Source organism: Pantherophis guttatus, chromosome 12, assembly GCF_059756535.1.
Source record: "Pantherophis guttatus breed Tessera chromosome 12, ASM5975653v1, whole genome shotgun sequence".
Taxonomy (NCBI): domain Eukaryota; kingdom Metazoa; phylum Chordata; class Lepidosauria; order Squamata; family Colubridae; genus Pantherophis; species Pantherophis guttatus.
Genome location: NC_142074.1, coordinates 9,975,952 through 9,997,304, shown reverse-complemented (window position 1 = coordinate 9,997,304; position 21,353 = coordinate 9,975,952). Strand labels below are relative to the sequence as shown.

The window sequence follows — 21,353 nt, the reverse complement described above, 5'->3', positions numbered from 1 at the left end:
AAGTCCCTTCCAGGTCTGCTATTCTATGTATTATATTCTAAAAGAACTTTGTTATTATTGTTTGGTAAAATCAGAAATATGGGCTTGGATCAGAAGACGCCTAGTTCCTTGGAGAGTAAAGTAAAAGCAAGGGAGAGAAAAATGCTTTCAGACTTGCAATATTTTATTACTTTAACTTTATAATAAAGGTAGTGTTAGTACTTCCAGTCTTGGTTTTGTGTCTGGATCTGGCAGTGATTTAATTAATGACATTTCATTGCATTCTCAAAATTTAGGTGGTCATTTAACACTTACGATCTGGACTTGGATTCTAATAAAATATTCATTGGAATATCAAGATGACGAGAAGTGATAAAAGGTAAAGGTAAAGGTTCCCCTCACACATATGTGCTAGTCGTTTCCGACTCTAGGGGGCGGTGCTCATCTCCGTTTCAAAGCCAGCGCTGTCCAAAGATGTCTCCGTGGTCATGTGGCCGGCATGACTCAACGCCAAAGGCGCACGGAATGCTGTTACCTTCCCACCAAAGGTGATCCCTATTTTTCTACTTGCATTTTTTATGTGCTTTCGAACTGCTAGGTTGGCAGAAGCTGGGACAAGTAATGGGAGCTCACCCCGTTATGTGGCACTCGGGATTTGAACCGCTGAACTGCCGACCGTTCAATCAACAAGCTCAGCCACTGAGACATCACGTCCCTTCAGAAGTTATTATACCGCTTTATACTGCACTAGTGAGGACATACTGCATACAGTTCTGTTTGTTGTGATACAAGAAGATGCTAGAAAGTGTGTAGATAAGAGCAATCAAGACGATAAGGGGTCTGGAGGCTAAATCGTATGAGGAAGGGTTGAGGGAGCTAGGTATGTCCAGTCTAGTGAAGAGAAGGACTAGAGGTGACATGATAGCGGTCTTTCAGTACTTGAGGGTCTGTCACATTGATTCTCCAAAGCCCATGAGGCCAGAACAAGAAGTAATGGGTGAAAGCTTGTTCAAGATAGACCTAGAACTAAGGGAAAATTTTCTGACGGTGAGAAGAATTAATCAATGGAATAGCTTTTCTCCCAGAGTTCTGGATGCTCCATTGCTGGAGGTTTTCAAAAATAGACTGGACAGTTATTTGACCGGAATGGTGTAAAGTTTCTTGCTGTGAGAAGGGGCTTAGACTAGAAAACTTTTCAGTTTCTATGTTTATATTGTTTGTCCTCCAAGAGTTCAAAGGATCTCCATCTTTTTCCACACAGCAGCCCTGTGACCTACGTCAGGTGAGGGGTGTGGCCCAAAGACACTCCTTATGTCCGCCTGAAATCTCATTTCTTCAGGATTGGGCCACATTTTTGCCATTTAGAAAAGCTACTAAGACCTGCTTATTCCAGCAAGCCTTTGGAGCACGATCTGATTGGGAAGCTTCGAGCAAACGGATTTTGGATGGTTGCTTCTTGGTGTGATAGGATTACCACTGGTTTTTTTTTTGTGTGTGTGTGCGCGTGTAAAGTTCTGATCTTTTTACTGTAACTAGAATGTAAGCTGCTTAGAGCAATTCACAACTGAAGCAACATTTAAGGCAGGATATAATAAGGAAGCAAATAAATAAGATAACACACATTCTCTTTCTCTCTCTCTCATCATATTAAGCTAGAGAGTTGACAAGTTGTAGGATAAACTTAAGAAGAAAATGTCAAAGCGGCTTTCCATGGAACAAAAAACTCCAAACAAACCAAGGTTAAGACTACATGTTTAGCATGTGTAAATGCAGTCCTGAATGCTTTGCAGTTAAAAAATGTTGTGAGAATCTACTTTATGCAGTCCTTGAAAAGCACATTCATATTTCATCCACGTGGGGATCTTAGTGTTAATCAACGAGTAACAAATAAAGTTAGATGGCCTTTCCTCACTAGACTGATTCCTTTATGGATTGAAAAAAGAAGAAAAGAAGGTCTACCAAAAATCGCTTACGTGAGAAACTCCTTTCTGTTGTTTTTATTTGAGGTCTTCAAGTTCTCTTACAGCTATTTTTGACGTGTAAGTTGATATGGTTGCCAAGGGAGTTTTAATAGAGGGTCAGATAGCCAATCTGAACTTTCTTAATGAAGAGGGATTAGATGAATCTTTGGAGGTTGCTAATCAGTTGCTAATTAGAGGCTGATATTGGAAGGTGCCTATTATCTTCCACTGACATCATAGCACCTTCAAGTAGCTAGTTACAAGTGACTTTACTCTGGGACAGGCATTGACGGCATGATTGGACTGAGTAGAAACGAATGCGGGACAAAAAAATAAGAAAACACTATGTTCCAAACTTGCTTTTCAACAGGCAATTGGACTTCCTTTGTTTTTTTCTTTGAAGACGTTTCGCTTCTCATCTAAAAAGCTTCCACAGTTCTGAAGAAGCTTCTTGGATGAGAAGCCATGAGAAGTGAAACATCTTCAAGGAAAAAAAATAAACAAAAAGAGTCCAGTTGCCTTTTGAAGAGCACTTTTGGGACAATCGTGACCTGGATGACTCAGAATCTTCATAGGCAGGAAAACACAATCATAATTAGGGGCAGGAGATTCTACTGAAAGCAAGACAATGGAATATTTATTTGACCCAGGTGGAGACCGTTCCATCTATCTATTTTGAACAATATTATTAATCAAGGGCCAAATATTTATAACACATTGTAATGAGGTTTTGATTTTGTTTTTTTTAAAGTGCCCTCAAAGATATTAGATAAGTAGACCATGATCATTTAGACCAGGGGTGTCAAACTGGCGGCCTGCGGGGCGGATGAGTCATGCGCAGGCCACGCCCACTCCAGCTCCGCAAAGAGGAAAAACAATAAGAAACGTCACGTGATGCCGAGAGTTTGACACCTATGAAAGCCTACGCCCATACATTTATAACAGACTATTGCAATTTTGGAATTCAAAGCCTAGAGGTCTCAAAGCAGATATTGATCAATTATAAATTCAGTGCTTTCTGTATCTAGCTTGTATTAAGTCAGGGGTGGGCAAATATGGCCCCTTTATGACCTGTGGACTTCAACTGCCAGAATTCCTGAGCCAGCGAGTTGAAGTCCACAGGTTGTAAAAGGGCCACAGTTGCCCATCCCTGTATTAAGTGAACCTTCAGAGTCAAATTTCATGGATACATCTTCATAGAGAGCTGAGGTCAAATAGGAGAAGGCTGTGTCTTAAAGTAACTGATGTCAAGGTAGACTAGGCTGGGGAATTCTGGAAGCTGAAGTCCACAAGTCTTAAAGTTACCCAGGTTTCACATCCCTGTATTACAAGATGCTCTAGAATCCACTTTGTGATAAGAGTATAATTCAAAATGGGTTTGGTGTTTTTTTTTTGAACAATGAATTCCTCCACTTATTTTCATTTCCATTTTCTACACATCAGACAAAGCTCCCTTTTTGTCCCCCACTGGGAAAAAACAACAATCCTGAATTCACCACTAAGTATACATTTTTTTAAAAAAAATCACTGCCATGAGGCAACAGATGCTAAAGCTTCTGAGTCAAACTCTGAAGAAAAATTATGCTGGAAAATAGCCAGTCAGAGAAAGTGTTTTGTTGCTTCTACTGGTAATGGGAAGACCCAATTATAATCTTCTGTTCAGAAGTTGCCTTTCACACATTTATCTAAGGATTTATTCAGCTGTATCAGCCCCTGAAGCTAGAACTGGGGAAAAGTTTTCAATTTTGCTTTTTCCCACACTTATTTATTTTAACTGTCAGATTCTCATCATTCTACTTACGAAGGATTGTAAAGTTTCTTTAGCACAGTCTTACAAGTAAGTGACCAATGCTCTCATCCATTTCTAGTGAACAATTTCAATAGGTAGAGATGTTCTCTAACATGAAAATGTCCATGTTTTGTATTTTTTAGACTGGAGAAGGTGGGGACCAAGCTTTCATATCATTAACAAGCCAAACAAACCAGAATTGTATGCATTTTTTTAAAGAGTAAAGCAATTAACTCTTTCCCTCAATATATGAATTTATCTTTTTCTCCAAATTTAAATGCTGTGACTTTCAGTTGCCTTCTATCTTGTTTGTGTATATTTTGTAAAATTCTAATTATAAATAATTCAAAATTATCATCAGTTTTATAGAAGAGTTGCATGGAAAGCCACCTTGGCAATTTTTATAACGCAGATTGCTATATGGTTTTTCAATAGAGATAGTGATAATTTTGATTGCTTTCTGGACCCTGCATCTGCGGGAATACGCTAGGAAGAAGAAGAGGAAGAAGGAGAAGGAGAAGGAGAAGGAGAAGGAGAAGGAGAAGGAGAAGAAGAAGAAGAAGAAGAAGAAGAAGAAGAAGAAGAAGTAGTAGTAGTAGTAGTAGTAGTAGTAGTAGTAGTAGAGGAAGAAGGAGAAGAATTGTGCATTCATCCAAATAACTCCAATTCCCAGTCATAAAATCATAATTTTCATACCTGTGTCTGGTGTCTCTGTTTCTTGAATGGAGATTCACGCAGAGGTAAAAGTAAAAAAAAAAAAGGTGAAAGAAAATGCAATAACATAAATGTATTAACAGGAACAATCATAAATATTTATTTAGGCAAGTGACATATTTGCCATCATGCATCTTATTGAATCTGCATAATAAACTTAACTTTGTAATAAATTCTACTTCAAAAAAAAGTTCCTAAGGAAACAGTAGGGTGAGCATTTAAATACAAGCCCTAGTTTTATTTCTCTGTGTCGTGATTCACATTTATCTTGCTAAATACATGTGCAAAAAAGCGACAATCATGAGTAATTATTATATTATTAATAATCAATCAGGGGAACAATTAACCAGTTTGCCTCCAGCAGTTGTGGGTGCTCCATCACTGGAGGTGCTTAAGAAGAGATTGGATAGCCATTTGTCTCGAATGGTAGAGGGCAGGGATGGCGAACGACCCAAAAATCAGCCTGGAAAACGGTCTGAAAAATGGCCTGTTTTGGGGGGGCTTTTTGGGCTGTTTTCAGGCCGTTTTCCGGCACTCTGGTGCCAGAGCATCTGGTGACAGTGCACGCCCATAGAGAGGGCTCTGTGTGCCACCTCTGGCACGCATGCCATAGGTTCACCATCATGGGTATAGGGTCTCCTATTTGAACAGGAGTTCCTTCCAACTCTGTTTTTTTTTTTTTAATTTGATTTATATGCCGCCCTTCTCCGGAGACTCAGAGCGGCTTACAATGCGTTAAGCAATAGCCTTCATTCTTTGTATATTTATACAAAGTCAGCTTATTGCCCCCACAAACTGGGTCCTCATTTCACCTACCTTAGAAAGGATGGAAGGCTGAGTCAACCTTGAGCCTGTTATATTCTGTTCATAACTGGAGTCAGCTAAATGTATAGGTTGCAAAAGATGCCAAGTGTTTTGACCTGTTACTTTCTGAATGCATGGATTATTATTATTATTATTTTGCTTTGGAAAAGAGAAAAGATGATACAAAAGACACCTTATTGTACCCCTTGCTGAGGATTTTACTGCATCAGTCCTGTGATATTTTTACCTTAGTTCCAGGATGCTAATAGAGTTTCCTGAAGGAAGAAGCCTTCGAACAAAATTGAAATCGCCAATGTAGATGCTCCCATCGGTGCCGGACGCAAGGGCCACAGGCGCAAACAGTTTACTGCTGTGAGAAGGGCCGTTGCAATTGGTACAGGAGACACTCCTCTGGTGCCCATTGCCCATGACGGTGGAGATGACTGCTGGTTGTTGTGAGATGAAGATGTTCTCTCCATTGCCTTTATGGACAATCCCTGTTATTTACAAAACAAATAAAGATACACGCATAGACCCATTGTCATGACAGTGCAATAAGAATTCATTTGATTCCTTCTGCAGTAAGTAGCAATAGCAATAGCATTTAGACTTATATACGGCTTCACAGTACTTTACAGCCCTCTCTAAGCGGTTTACAGAGTCAGCCTATTGCCCCCAACAATCTGGATCCTCATTTTACCCACCTCGGAAGGATGGAAGTCTGAGTCAACCTTGAGCCTGGTGAGATTCGAACTGCCAAATTGCAGGCAGCCAGTGATCAGCAGAAGTAGCCTGCAGTACTGCACTCTAACCACTGCGCCACCGTGGCTTTTACAGGTAATCTTCAACTTGTGACCATCATTGAACCCCAAAGTTCTGTTGCTAAGCAAGCCAAGTTTTGCCCCGCCCTTACGACTTTTCTTGACACATTTGTTAAGTGAATTGCTGCGGTTGTTAAGTGAGTAGCCTGGTTGTTAAGTGAATCTGGCTTCCCCATTGATTTTGCTGGTCAGAAGATTTGCAAAAGGGGCTTGGGTGACCCCAGGAAATTGCAACTGTCATAAATATGAGTTAGCTGCCAAACATCTGAATTTTGACCGCATGACCGCAGGGAACGGTCGTAAGTATGAAAAACAGTCATAAACTCCTTTTCTCAGTGCCATTCAACTTTGATTGGTCACTGAATGAACTGTTGTAAGTTGAAGACTACCTGTATTAATGTTTTCTTTTTAAAAAAGCACAACTAAAGCAAGTGATATGAAAGATGGCCATTTGCTTGACCATATCAGAGTTCAAATTGGGGAGAGCTGTTGTTTTTGCCTATATCTTGGGGTGTGAAATAGCCTCACACTCTCAGAACCCCACAACGAACAAGAAGAGCTCAGAAAGAGCTTTATGAGCGTTCTTTTAAATATGAATAAACCTCCTGGTTGTGTATCTATCCGAACAGCCAGACTACCAGAGGAATTTTTGTTGTTATAAATCGGTTTTTAAGAGGCCACAAAACTCCTTGTAGTTTTACAACACAATTAAATAGGATCATCTTGTTTATTTGCATGCTTATTCATTAGATTTGAGGCCCACTTCAGTTTTGTGAATTTTGGCAGTTTATAGAAAACAAAACATCCATGGCATTACGATAAATGTAATTACAACAATAAAAAACCACGAGTTTGCTTAAGCAATATATAGCTCTTTCTTAACTATTTAAAAAAAAGCCCTCCAGAACAGCTCCATTTTAATTAGCTTCCAGAAAGTCAAAGGAATGTAGAAGGATGTGGAAATGAAGAAATGAGCAGCAACTGTGAGTAAAATATGAACCTAGCTTGGAAAAACAGGAAAGCAGGAAAAATAGACTTCAGATTTCCCTATCTTGACTCTAACTGGAATAAGAGAAATGTTGTCAGGCTTTCAAGAATGCGGCCGCGCGGGTGGTTATGGGAGCGACGTGGCGCTCCCATGTGACCCCCCTCCTGCGTGAGCTGCACTGGCTCCCGGTGGTCTTCCGGGTGCGCTTCAAGGTTTTGGTTACCACCTTTAGAGCGCTCCATGGCATTGGACCGGGGTATTTACGAGACCGCCTTCTGCTACCAATAGCCTCTCACCGACCAGTACGCTCCCATAGAGAGGGGCTCCTCAGGGTGCCGTCGGCCAAACAGTGTCGACTGGCAGCCCCCAGGGGGAGAGCCTTCTCTGTGGGGGCACCTGCCATCTGGAACGAGCTCCCCCTAGAGATACGGAGGATCCCGGACCTGCGCACTTTTCGCCGTGCTTTCAAAGCTTTTTTATTTCAGCAAGCTGGCCTGGCCTAACTCCCCTCTTTTAAATTTTTTAATTCATGATTTTATAAATTGGGTGTTTTAATCTGTGTTTCGGCCAAAATATTTAATAATTTTAAGGGATTTTTAATATTTGTATTATCTGTATTTTATCTTGGCTGTTCACCGCCCTGAGTCCTTCGGGAGTAGGGCGGTATAGAAATTTGATTAATAAATAAATAAATAAGACTGTGTTACTACAGCCAATTATCACTAGAACTGAATTCTAGTATCTCATTTGATACAGAGCGGCATGGTGGCCTAGTGGTAAAGAGACTCACTTCCCACTCAGAAAGTTGAGAATTCAATTCTAGATAGCGGCAGATGTTTCTCTCCTAGAGCACAAAGAGAAAATATCTGCTGTGAACTCTGCGTGGCGTCAGAAAGGGCATCCGGCCAGTAAATGCTCAGCGCCATCCAATCACTCTGACTCAAATTACCCCAAATTAAGGGAGTACAGGGTCATAAAAAGGGAGGGTTTTTTAAAAATTTGGTGTCTTGTTTCTGAGGTGGTCTACTTTAAAAGGCTGACAGAAGATCAGGCCAAATCTCAGCTTCCATGGAAGAGTCCAGCTAGTCCTCGACTTACAACAGTTTTTTTTAGTGACTATCTGAAGTTACACCAGCATTGAAAAAAGTGACTTATGACTGTTTTTAATGTTTATGACCATGTGACCCCCTTTTGAAATGTTCTGACAAGCAAAGTCAAGGGGAAGCCTCATTTTACGACCTTGCTTGCCACTGTTGTTAAGTGAATCACTACAGTTGTTAAACTAGCAACCCAGTTGTTAAGTGAGTGGGGTTTCCCCATTGACTTTACTTGTCAGAAGGTTGCAAAAAGTGATCACATGACTCCGGGACACAGCAACTGTCATATATACGAGTCAGTTGCCAAGCATCAGAATTTTGATCACGTGACCACAGGGCAGTGATGAAATCCGGCCTGTTACCGGTTTGCTGCGTGCGCGCATGCACGGTGCATGCCAAACACATGCTTCATGTGCATGTGCACTGCGTGCACTGCATGCGCTACCGCACAGCGCTAAAAAAGAAGGCTTAAGAAGCCTTTTCTAAGGTAAGTAGAACAGCAAAGGGGAGGAAACAGCTGTGCCGCACGATTTAGATTCACTAGAAAGCAGGATTTCCTGCTTTCTAGAGAATCAAAATTGTGCGGCACAGCTGATCGTCGGAAATACCAGTTCGCCGGAACCCGCAGCATTTTTTTACTACTGGTTCACCTGAACTGGTAGCTTTTATTAGTACCGGTTCACATGAACCGGCCCTAACCGGTAGTATTTCACCCTGCCACAGGGATGATTCAACAGCCATAAGTGTGAAAAACAGTCACTTTTTTCAGTGCCATTGTAACTTCGGGCGGTCACCAAATGAAGTGTTATAAGTTGAGGACTACCTGTAGTGGAGACATTTAGAGGGATATTTGAAAAGCTGGAGCTGATTGGTCATTTGCTTCATTACCTGTCATGATCTCTTAAGAGAAAAATCACACTTTATTTTGTGGGCGGTAGTGGAGCTAATTCCGGAAAGGCATTGATGATATTCTACCAAACATAGATATTAACTTTGCCCAGAAATCAAACGTGTGAACAAGAATGAGCACTTTTGTGCTTCCATGTTGAACTAGTGATGTAGTGAAGAGATGTTTTCCAGGTTTATGCTCCAATGATGGCTGAGGTTCTGGCTTACGTGGCAATGGTTTTTTCCCCCCTGTAATGTGGAAAGCTTTTCACTGCAGATAACCAGGCTGCAAGGTGTAAGGATCTTTAGAGTTGACCTTGGTAAAGATATGAAAAAAACTGTTAAAATAATTGGGGGTAGAAAGAAGGTACAAATGGCTGAAGAAGACTTGGATAAAGAGATTTAACCCTCCAGAGATTGAAGGAAGTGTGAGAAAGAAACTCAAAATAACCTCACTTTGATTTTGTTTAGTAAAAGCTGTGTCCGAAATTTTGATAGGCTTTCAAGATTCTGTTATAATACCTTATAACAATACAATATTTTTGCAATTCCTGTGTTATCTCTCTCTTGATCTTTCTTCTCTTGAAGGGTTGGCAGAGCCCAGAGACTTGTCCTTCTATAGTGCCATTTGAAGAAGAATTTAGAATATAGAATAACAGAGTTGGAAGGGATCTTGGAGGTCTTCTAGTCCAATCCCCTGCTTAGGCAGGAAACCCTACACTACTTCAGACAAATAGTTATCCAACATCTTCTTAAAAACTTCCAGTGTTGGAGCATTCACAACTTCTGGAGGCAAGTTGTTCCATTGATTGATTGTTCTGTCAGGAAATTTCTCCTTGGTTTCTAAATTGCTTCTCTCCTTGATTAGTTTCCACCCATTGCTTCTTGTTCTGCCCTTAGGTGCTTTGAGAATAGCTTGACTCCCTCTTCTTTGTGGCAGCCCCTGAGATATTGCAACACTGCTATCATGTCTCCCCTAGTCCTTTATTTCATTAAAATAGACATACCCAATTCCTGCAACCATTCTTCATATGTTTTAGCCTCCAGTCCCCTAATCCTCTTTGTTGCTCTTCTCTGCACTCTTTCTAGAGTCTCAATATTTGTTTTACATCGTGGCATCATCGGAGAGACGAGGTATCTCAACCCTTCCATGTGGACTGATTCATGAAGCTAATGTCTGAACAGGGTACGTTTCCAAATATATTAGATTATGCCAGTGGTGAAATCCAATTTTTTTTACTATCAGTTCTGTGGGCATGGCTTAGTGGACGTGGTGTGGGTTGGTGGCGTGGCAGGGGAAGGATACTGCAAAATCCCCATTCCCTCCCCACTCCTGGGGGAAGGATATTGCAAAATCTCCATCCCCATCCCACTCTGGGGCCAGCCAGAGGTGGTATTTGCCAGTTCTCCGAACTACTCAAAATTTCTGCTACTGGTTCTCCAGAACCTGTCAGAACCTGCTGGATTTCACCCCTGGATTATGCCCATCTAAGACTAGTTAGAAAAATCACTGGTTAACACTGATTTTTATGCTTTTTTTAAAAAAAATCAGCTAGCAAATAATCCTTCAAGGTGCTAAATTTTATTTTTTTAAAAATTTGATTTATATGCCGCCCTTCTCCGGAGACTCAGGGTGGCTTACAATGCGTTAAGCAATAGCCTTCATACTTTTTGTATATTTATACAAAGTCAGCTTATTGCCCCCACAAACTGGGTCCTCAATTTACTTACCTTAGAAAGGATGGAAGGCTGAGTCAACCTTGAGCCTGGTGAGATTCGAATTTACAGTAATTGCAGACAGCTGGTGTTAATTACAATGCTTTCAGTCTGCTGAGCCACCAGGCCCCTTTACTCATAGAGAAAATGTTCTTTTCTCTATGAGTAAAGAATACCTATCTGGAATCTACCTGCGCGGTTAATTCGGTGGGGGGATGTTGTGTGAAAAGAGCACCTTAAGAACTAATCAATCTTAAAAGAAAGGTGAGAACACATTACTCTTTGTAACAGAGGTAAATAGAGAAGTTTTCTGATTTGGCTTTTTCCAGAAAAGGACCATAAGCTGCAGTACAAATCCAATATTCATCCTGGAATGAAAGTTGACAGATGTGAATGAAAACTCCAACACCTCCTATAGTGTATTTATCTCTGGGATGAACAGTTCTCCTATCGATTGTGCTCCCTTTTCACTAGTGAGTGAGAGAAATGGAAAACATCTTTTTTTTCTTTTTGAAAATACTGGATTTCTTGTTTTTATTGTTCAAAGTCTTTATCTTCTAAGGTTGCAGTTCATGATGGAAATAATATTCTGGAAAATCCATTTTCTCACCATTAAAAATCTTCAGTATGACTAACTCTTCCAAAGCAAGTGACAACATATTTGTATCTGTCATTGGTACTAGGGGGAGGAGGAGGTGGAGGAGGAGGAGAAGGAAAAGAAGGAGACCCATAAAAAGGAGACTGAGAAGAAGAAGAAGAAGAGGAAGAGGAAGAGAGAAAGAAAGAAAGAAAGAAAGAAGAAGAAGAAGAGGAGGAGGAGGAGGAGGAGAAAAAGAAAGAAAAAGAAGGAGGAGGAGGAAGAGGAGAAGAAGAGGAGAAGGAGAAAAAGAAAGAAAGAAAGAAAGAAAGAAAGAAAGAAAGAAAGAAGGAGGAGTGGAAGGAGAAGGAGGTGGAAGAGGAGAAGAAGAAGAGAATGTGGAGAAAAAGAAAGAGAGAAAGGAGGAGGAGAAGGAGAAGGAGAAGGAGAAGGAGAAGGAGAAGAAGAAGAAGAAGAAGAAGAAGAAGAAGAAGAAGAAGAAGAAGAAGAAGAAGAAGAAGAAGAAGAAGTTGAGATTGTTGCGTATTGGGATTGGGAAGGACTTGAAATGAATGGTCAGAATAGCTAGCCAATTGAACATTTGTAGGAGATGCTGGTTGGTGATCCTGGTTATGTCCCAGATGAAAACAATGGGTTGTCCTTATGAAGGTGACCAACTGAAAGTACAATCCAGTGCTTGTGACAAAAGGATTAACATGCAACAATTGTTCTTCTTTTTATCAATGTGCTTGCTTTGTATTCTACTTTTTTTGTTGGCTGCAAGTGGTTTCCTTTCTTTCATCGCATTTACTCTCCTAATTCTTGTGGGTATTCTTGTTGGAGGAAAAAGACACCCTTTGATCTGATATTTTGTTCCCCTTCACAGTCTGAGGGATAATAATTGCATTCATTCTCCTCTCCTAGCCCGACTGATCGAATCCACTCCTGAGCGATTACATATGACCACAGAAAAGCCCGTGTAACATCTATCAAAAGTCCTGCTCGCTGTCTAAATATTGCTTTTGTTTCAGCACTACAAATTATCTCCCTCATAATGCTAATGAGAATTATGAAAAGTTTATCCAGAACTGTGGCTACTGCAGATTGAAAAAATCCAGACCCAAAATCTCAGTGAGAAATCTTCCATTTCCTTCTAAACTCATTAGAAGATTTCTCACGAGGGAAATAAAAAGTAAGGTTCCCATTGCAGGGCTCGTATCAAAAAGCTTCTCCATCAAATAATGTGTGTAATCACAGGTAAATATGACTATGCTATTAAGATAAAACTTTCTCCCACTTTTCATCATTTCCCCCCCATCCCTTCTAATCCTATACTCCCCGTATATCTCAAAAGGCCTGTATGACACTAAACTGCTTAGTATTTAAAGAGCTCAAAAATTCTTAACAAGAACGGTATATAAAAATTCTTGACTTATATATTGTTAGGATGTAGCTTTGCCTTCAGTACATCCTTGCCATTAAGAAGGATGGATGAACCATGCTTATTAGCTTTAGAGCTGTAAAGTACCCTATTATTTCACCAGCAAGGTGCGTTATTTATTTACCTGAGCCTTGCCTAGCTCTTCTTTTCAACTAGTGGTAACAAGGAATAGTTTCAACTGCAAGCATGAAATCCCAAGGAATCTCCACAATAATACGCCTGTGGCTTTTGCAGGCTACAGACGAGTGATGCATCAACGTTCTCTAGGCTTATCACAATCATTGTCTTACACTAGGACTGTCATTGCAGGAACATTGATGAATTAGGACTATGAATGTTTCATGGGCCTCTCCAAAAGTCTTGAAAAGCTGCCTAGAAGTTCTGAAAACTTTTAAACTCCCAAGTTCAGTGGTGGGATTCAAATAATTTAACAACCAGTTCTCTGCCCTAATAATTTCTTCCAACAACCAGTTCACCAAACTGCTCAGAAAGTTAACAACCGGTTCTCCCGAAGTGGTGCGAACTGGCTGAATCCCACCACTGCCCAAGTTGCTTCTTAAGCACATCAAGAGTTTTCATTGCAGAAAACTCCTTGTTTTGTAGCCTATAGATACATCGCCGTCATTGTCTTCATCCTATATGAAAGTTACAGACTGGCTGGCGTTTAATGTCAGAGATAAAGAACTAAACACAGAAATAACATAATTTTATTTTATTTATCTGCCAAATGAAAATTACAAATTCGAAGGAGCAAAATGAAAAATAAATAAATAAATGTGACAGGGACAACAGGCACACACACACCCTTAGGAACCTCTTAAATATGAGTGGGGGTCCACAGAAGTTAAGCTAGAATTAAAACTATGAAAGTTAGTAGCTGAAACTACTGAACCGGGGAAGATATTCCAGATTTTGACAACTCTGTTCTAAAAATTGATTTACTTTGTTTTACAATCAAGTTTAAAGTGGTTTACATTAAGTTTTCAACTTATGGATGAGTAACAAGGAGAAAGTATACACCTCTTGGAATTTCTTCCAAATGTATAAGAGTAGCTTGGCAATAGGCCGGGGTGCTTAAGTTAGACAGAAATCTCTTCCTTGGCGCTAAAAACTCCACAGAAATGATAGGAGCAGTTGGCTGTCCTCTATGGCTACATGAATAAAGATATTTCTATCTTTGTCCATAACAGCATATAATTAGGGGACCCTTTTGAAAGCTGACTTGGCTTGAAATATGTAGTTAGGGGAGAAAGATTTTGCTGATAAATGCCAATAAAATGGGGGGAAACTTCCATTTGATACTAAAGACCAAATGAAATAAGCAATTTGTTTGCAAACTGCAAAAATACTTTGTGGGAAAATTTCTTGTTTGCAAACAAAGATGGCATTCTCAGCTTCTTTTCCTAGAAATTACAGGTAGTCCTTGACTTATGACCACAACTGAGCCCCAAAATTTCTGTTGCCAAGGGAAACAGTTGTTAAATGAATTTTGCCCCATTTTACGACCTTTCTTGACACACTTTTTAAGTGAACCATTGAAGTTAAGTTAGTAACATGGTTGTTAAGTAAATCTGGCTTCTCGATTGACTTTGCTTGTCAAAAGATTGCAAAAGGGGATCACAGGACACTTTAACTGTCTGTTGTGGCCCACCAGCTGCCGGCAGAGCTGGTGGCAGACTCAGATGATGAGGAGATTGCGGAGGAACTTGGGCCAGTTCTGGAGTCTGGGGAAGGGTCTGATGGATGCTCTGCATCGGACGCAGAGATAGAGCCAGGGCCATCTGACATTTCCCAGCCACAGGAGAGGCAGCTGCCTTTGGAGGCTGATATGAGTGAGGAGGAAGAACAGCTGGGGCCTGTTCCGGATGCACGTATGCGCAGAGCTGTTAGGAGAGATGAACAATGGACGTGTTCTGCCCCAGCTACGGATCCCAAACAACGCAGCACAAAGTCCGTTCAAACCTTAGTTTACTAAATAAACCAGTCTTTTACAACAATGGCTGTTAATTAACTGCATTAACAGCCGCCAAGAATTCAAAGAATAATAACTGAAAGCTTACTATGGTTGGCAGAATGCCCAGAAACAATTTGCAGGAAGCTGATAAGATAAGCAAGACAAAACACGAGGGTATGTGAACTAAGTTGTTCCCTGCAAATTGCTTCAGTCGGCATTCCTCCTTAAATAGGCTAAGGGACTGGCCAATTAGCCCCAAGCCTTACTCTCGAGGAGACCTCTTCCTGAGGAGCCACTCCTGCCTTTTGGCAGCTCTGCGCGCCTGTGCATCGAGAAGAGGCTCCTCCTCTTCGTCCTCTTCACATAAGGGAGCTTCTGGAGGTTCTGAAGGCCTTGGCTGACTCCCCGCCTCTGGCACCACATCTTCTCCAGCCTCCTCATTGTCTAACTCGAGTGCCAGCTGTCGAGTCTGCTGGCGTAGCACCACACCAGCCTCCTCGCTGTCTGAATCAGCTACTAGCTGCACAGGCTGCTGACAGGCCACAACAGGATGATAAGGAGTTGACTTGGGAAGCAAAGCACATGTGGACGCTGAATGGCCCCTCCCTGGCTGGGGAATAAGTAGAAGGAAAGGGGGGTGGTTGTCGTAGGAGACAACAGTTTGTATTTCTGAAGATTTTGCTCATCGTGTTTCGTGCCACAGAGACTGCTTGCCAGAACTTAATTTGCAGCCTTTTGGCTGGGAGCTCACGGCCTTGCAATTGTCGCAAGGAACTGATAAGGTCTGTTGCTACCATTAACTTTTTGAAGGACTATTGCCTGGACTTTTTGGTGGGTAAATACAATTAATTCACAAGAGGGTTTTTTCGTGACAAGGAGTCTGTTTCTTGCGTCTGCTAAGGCTGGGTCAGAACACTGTCATAATATGAGTTAGTTGTCAAGCGTCTGAATTGTGATCACGTGATCATGGGAACGCTGCAACGGTTGTGTGAAAAACAGTCATGTCAGTTGAAACTTCTAACAGTCACAAACTGAACTATTATAAGTTGAGGACTACCTGTATATACTTGACAGAGGAAATCGTTTAGATCAGCGCTAGCTGGGGGATTCTGGGAGTTGAAGTCTTCATCTTCAAGCTTCCAAGGTTGAGAAACACTGGTTTAGATAAAGCAGCTGAAAACTTTGGAAGGAAGGACATTTTCAACCAGTGGTGGGATTCAATTAATTTAACAACCGGTTCTCTGCCCTAATGACCAGCTGGGTAGGTGTGGCTCGGTAGTCATGTGACTGTGTGGGTGTGGCCAACTCAATGTCACTCACACCGATGGGCACTTCACCTTAGCTGTTATAATGTAATAAGGGTTAACCAGAGTTTCTGTAAGCAAGGCAATAAAGATTAGTCTAGAAACAATACCAGAATGTTTCCTTCTTGCCTTCTTACAGGATTAGCTGTGTAAAATGGAAAAAACACAAAATAAGATTTCTTCCAACAAGCAGTTCTCCAAACTGCTTAGAAAGTTAACAACCAGTTCTCCCGAATAGGTGCGAACTGGCTGAATCCCACCAGTGTTTGCAACCGAAAAAAAAAAATCACGTCAAATGTATTCCTTCATCTCAATACAGGTCAGCCTAACTTAAATGCAGTGATATTTTCAAAGCTGGAATCACGGCATTGATCAAAAACAGATTGTTTTCCCTCACTTTGCCTTGCTCTTTTAGAACAGATTAAGTAGTGAATAATTCATGACTTTTCAGCTAATGAAATTTAAGAACTTCTTGTGGTCAAATTAAGGGGGGAAGAGTTGGGTAGGATTATAACTTTTGATATCCTCTTCCTAATATAAAAAATAGTTGAGGGTGGGCATTGCAGAAAGTAGCAGAATTGTCTCTCTGAACTAATTTAAGTAGGAGTCACTTTTGGGAACTAAAAATGATGGATTCAATTATTTCACATCTATATCACTTCATTTTCCCCGCCTTAGGTTTAGTCTATTGGGTAAGTGCTCACAGCAATATTTCAATCTTGCTGAGCAAATATTTAATTCCTTTCAGAAATGAGATATTCCTGTTAAAAATGGTAAGAAAAAAACAGAGAGAGACAAAGTTGCAAGAGTTACCTAACTAAAACACACTTTCAAGATATCTATAACTTGGAATATGTCCAAAGGAGGGTGAGATTTTGAATAGATGAGACATCTAGAATGAAAGCAGGATCTGTGAGCAATGGCTAGAAGAACCAGGTTATGTTTACCAGAAGATCAAGTGATCAAAATTTGGGGCTGCCACAATGAAGAGGGGGGCCAACCTGTTCTCCAGAGCACCTGAGGGCAGGACAAGAAGCAACGGATGGAAACTAATCAAGAAGAGGACCAACCTGGAACTAAGGAGAAATTTCCTGACAGTTAGAACAAATAATCAGTGGAACCGCTTGCCTCAAGAGGTTCATAATTTTAAAGAAGAGATCAGACAACCATTTGTCTGGGGGTTGGACTAGAAGACCTCCAAGGTCCCTTCCAATTCTGTTATTCTGATAAAATGAAAGAGGGGTCTTCAAATGTCATAATTCCATAGTAATTCCAATTCGATTTGTTTCATTGAACCCAGAGATAGAAATTGTAAGAAAATTTGTTTCAAATAATCATTGAAAGATTTTTTTTTTTTCAACCAATAAGGTTTGTTTGCTACTGCAGCAAATTCCTTGGGATGTCCTATATGTTCTTTCCTGAAAGCGCTGAAGCAAAAACTAAACAGACCTTCATCAAAAGGCAGATTCTGTACATGGAAATGTTGGCTGCAGTAAAAGGCTTTCCCCAAGACCATAATGCTAGGATGAGATTAAAAATCAAGATTTCAAACCATGCAGATCAGAGGTGGGTTTCAGCAGGTTCTGACCAGTTCTGGAGAACCGGTAGCAGAAATTTAGAGTAGTTTGGAGAACCGGTAGTAAAAATTCTGACTGGCCCCACCCCCATCTGTTCTCTGCCTCCCATGTCCCAGCTGATCGGGAAGAAATGGGGATTTTGTAGTAACCTTCCCCTGGAGTGGGGTTGGAATGGAGATTTTACAGTATCCTTCTCCTGGAGAGTGGTGGGAATGGAGATTTTACAGTATCCTTCCCCTGGAGAGTGGGGTTGGAATGGAGATTTTACAGTATCCTTCCCCTGGAGAGTGGGGTTGGAATGGAGATTTTACAGTATCCTTCCCCTGGAGAGTGGTGGGAATGGAGATTTTATAGTATCCTTCCCCTGGAGAGTGGTGGGAATGGAGATTTTATAGTATCCTTCCCCTGGAGAGTGGTGGGAATGGAGATTTTACAGTATCCTTCCCCTGGAGAGTGGTGGGAATGGAGATTTTACAGTATCCTTCCCCTGGAGAGTGGGGTTGGAATGGAGATTTTACGGTATCCTTCCCCTGGAGAGTGGTGGGAATGGAGATTTTACAGTATCCTTCCCCTGGAGAGTGGGGTTGGAATGGAGATTTTACAGTATCCTTCCCCTGGAGAGTGGGGTTGGAATGGAGATTTTACAGTATCCTTCCCCTAGAGAGTGGTGGGAATGGAGATTTTACAGTATCCTTCCCCTGGAGAGTGGTGGGAATGGAGATTTTACAGTATCCTTCCCCTGGAGAGTGGGGTTGGAATGGAGATTTTACAGTATCCTTCCCCTGGAGAGTGGGGTTGGAATGGAGATTTTACAGTATCCTTCCCCTGGAGAGTGGTGGGAATGGAGATTTTACAGTATCCTTCTCCTGGAGAGTGGGGTTGGAATGGAGATTTTACAGTATCCTTCCCCTGGAGAGTGGTGGGAATAGAGATTTTACAGTATCCTTCCCCTGGAGAGTGGTGGGAATGGAGATTTTACAGTATCCTTCCCCTGGAGAGTGGGGTTGGAATGGAGATTTTACAGTATCCTTCCCCTGGAGAGTGGGGTTGGAATGGAGATTTTACAGTATCCTTCCCCTGGAGAGTGGGGTTGGAATGGAGATTTTACAGTATCCTTCCCCTGGAGAGTGGGGTTGGAATGGAGATTTTACAGTATCCTTCCCCTGGAGAGTGGTGGGAATGGAGATTTTACAGTATCCTTCCCCTGGAGAGTGGTGGGAATGGAGATTTTACAGTATCCTTCCCCTGGAGAGTGGGGTTGGAATGGAGATTTTACAGTATCCTTCCCCTGGAGAGTGGTGGGAATGGAGATTTTACAGTATCCTTCCCCTGGAGAGTGGGGTTGGAATGGAGATTTTACAGTATCCTTCCCCTGGAGAGTGGGGTTGGAATGGAAATTTTACAGTATCCTTCCCCTGGAGAGTGGTGGGAATGGAGATTTTACAGTATCCTTCCCCTGGCATGCCCACCAAGCTATGCCCACCAAGCCATGCCACACTCACTAAGCCACATCCACAGAACCGGTAGTAAAAAATTTTGAAACCCACCACTGATACAGATGTATCAGTTTTCTACTGATTTCCATATCTCATTGAAACAAGACTTCAAAATCAATCATAATTTAGCACAATCTATATATAAACAGTCATAATTTCTGTCTGGGAGGGGGAATCCATCTCGTGGCATAGATGCTAAAGCTTTAGAATAGGGTTAGGGCCAAGTTCAAGATCCTGATGGATCTTGACAGACTTGAACACTGGGCCCTATCTAACAAAATGAAATTCAATGTAGAGAAAACTAAAGTTGGTTTACTTTATTGTCATTGCACATGGTACAACGAAATTAAATGCCGTCTTCAAAGTCCTACACTTAGGCAAGAAAAACCAAAAGAACACCTACAGACTGGGTGAAATCAGGCTTAATAGCAGTGACTGTGAGAGGGATCTTGGAGTCTTAGTGGACAACCAGCTAAATATGAGCCAGCAGTGTGAAGCGGCAGTCAGAAAAGTCAATGCAATCCTAAATTGCATTAACAGAGGGATACAATCAAGATCAAGTGAGGTACTAATACCACTCTATAAAGCCCTAGTAAGACCACACCTAGGATATTGCAACCAGTTTTGGTCACCACTCTATAAAAAAGTTGTTGAGTCTCTAGAAAAAGTGCAGAGAAGAGCAACCAGGATGATTAGGGGACTGGAGACTAAAACATATGAAGAACGGTTGCAGAAACTGGGCATGGCTAGTCTAGTGAAGGGAAGGACCAGGAGAGACATGATAGCAGTCTTCCAATATTTGAGGGGCTGCCACGGGGGGGGGGGTGTCAAGCTATTTTCAAAAGCACCTGTAGGCCAGGCAAGGAATAATGGATGGAAACTGAACAAGGAGAGTTTAACCTGGAAATGAGGAGAATTCTTTTGACCAATGCAACAGAAGTTGCCTTCGGAAGTTGTGGGAGCTTCATCACTTGAGACTTTCAAGAAGAGATTGGACTGCCATTTGTCAGAAATGGTGGAGGGTCTCCTGCTTGGGTGGAGGTTTGGACTAGAAGACCTACAAGGTCCCTTCCAACTCTGTTAATCTGTAAACCAGATTCAAACCCAACCTGAGACTTAAGTTTGGGGTTGTCATTTTCTGTGAGGTAAATCTGAGCCCAATTTACCTCACAATATAATCCTCATATATCCTCATATAATCCTCATGTAAGCTGCTTTGAGTTCCATAAAAATCTAATAAAATAATAATAACAATAACAATAACAATAACAATAACAATAACAACAACAATAATAATAAAAGGAATAAGGATTATACTCACCACTCTGAGTATTCAAAATGTGGTGTTTGTCCAAGGACCAGCCTCCTAGATTTGAAGCATCCAACTCAAATCCTTGTAACGTCACTGTCCTTTTCTCCCAGAGAATCAAATCAGGACAGCTCTCATATTCGTAACCTACCGAGACTGTGGAGAGATAAAATACAACAGATCATAGCTACTACTTCATCCATGGCCTAGGGTGGGTCTAAGAGCAGGCAACTGGTAGCAAAGTGGTACTCCAGAAGAAAACCATCTTACGACATTAGTGTCTTTGCGTATTCGATTTTGAATATGGTAAAAAAGATTCATATTTCATCCATTCTTTTCGAGAAGGACCTGGTCTAGTAGCAATGGAGTAGAAGCCATCTTAGAAGGATGAGGAAGAGATCACATTGCACTTGTGTTGGCGCTTCCAGGTTGAAAGGATTAACCGGTGGCATCATCGTTGCCTGGATGATGCCCAATTGGGGGTTACTTTCATGTCACTGGCAAGAACTGGAGCAAAGTACAGGAGCTCACCCTGCTCCAAGGCAGCACTCGGGTCTCGAACGTGAGCTTGCTAACCAACCCAGCACCCTAAGTACAAGAGCCTCCTATGCTCTTATACGAGGAGGAGACGCAAAGTTACTTAGGAAGGTTAACTTCTGTGTTGCAGGGCTGCTAATCATGACACCAAGCCATGGTCTAGGAAGCTCTTTTAAACTTTGACTCCCCACCACTACCGCCTACCCCCAAAATAACCACCAAAGAGTTTAATTGCATTGCTGCTTAGTCTGAGTAAGCGTATTTGGTTGGTGATTACTTTCTTTTTAAAGAAATGAAAAAAAGTGAGCCAGGTAATCAGGTACTCAATCTATGACATTCTTATTAAAGGGGCTGAGATTAAACCTCGCAATTTAAAGATAACTCAGAGTAACTCTTTCAAA

At 41.4% G+C, this 21,353-nt stretch overlaps 1 protein-coding gene across 7 annotated transcripts in view; it reads right to left on the bottom strand.

The window, feature by feature from the left end:
* The window catches only part of TENM1 (teneurin transmembrane protein 1), a 1,253,741-nt gene that overhangs the window by 53,382 nt on the left and 1,179,006 nt on the right, over nt 1-21,353 (bottom strand). For 6 of the 7 annotated variants that reach the window (XM_060692076.2, XM_060692081.2, XM_060692080.2 and 3 more), the window contains 3 exons: nt 20,428-20,571; nt 5,495-5,744; nt 4,426-4,446 (listed from right to left, as the gene is read on the bottom strand). In XM_060692076.2, the coding sequence (XP_060548059.1) occupies nt 4,426-4,446; nt 5,495-5,744; nt 20,428-20,571 (415 nt within the window). The remainder of the gene's footprint in view (nt 1-4,425; nt 4,447-5,494; nt 5,745-20,427; nt 20,572-21,353) is intronic. The other variant, XM_060692082.2, reaches the window with a different exon arrangement.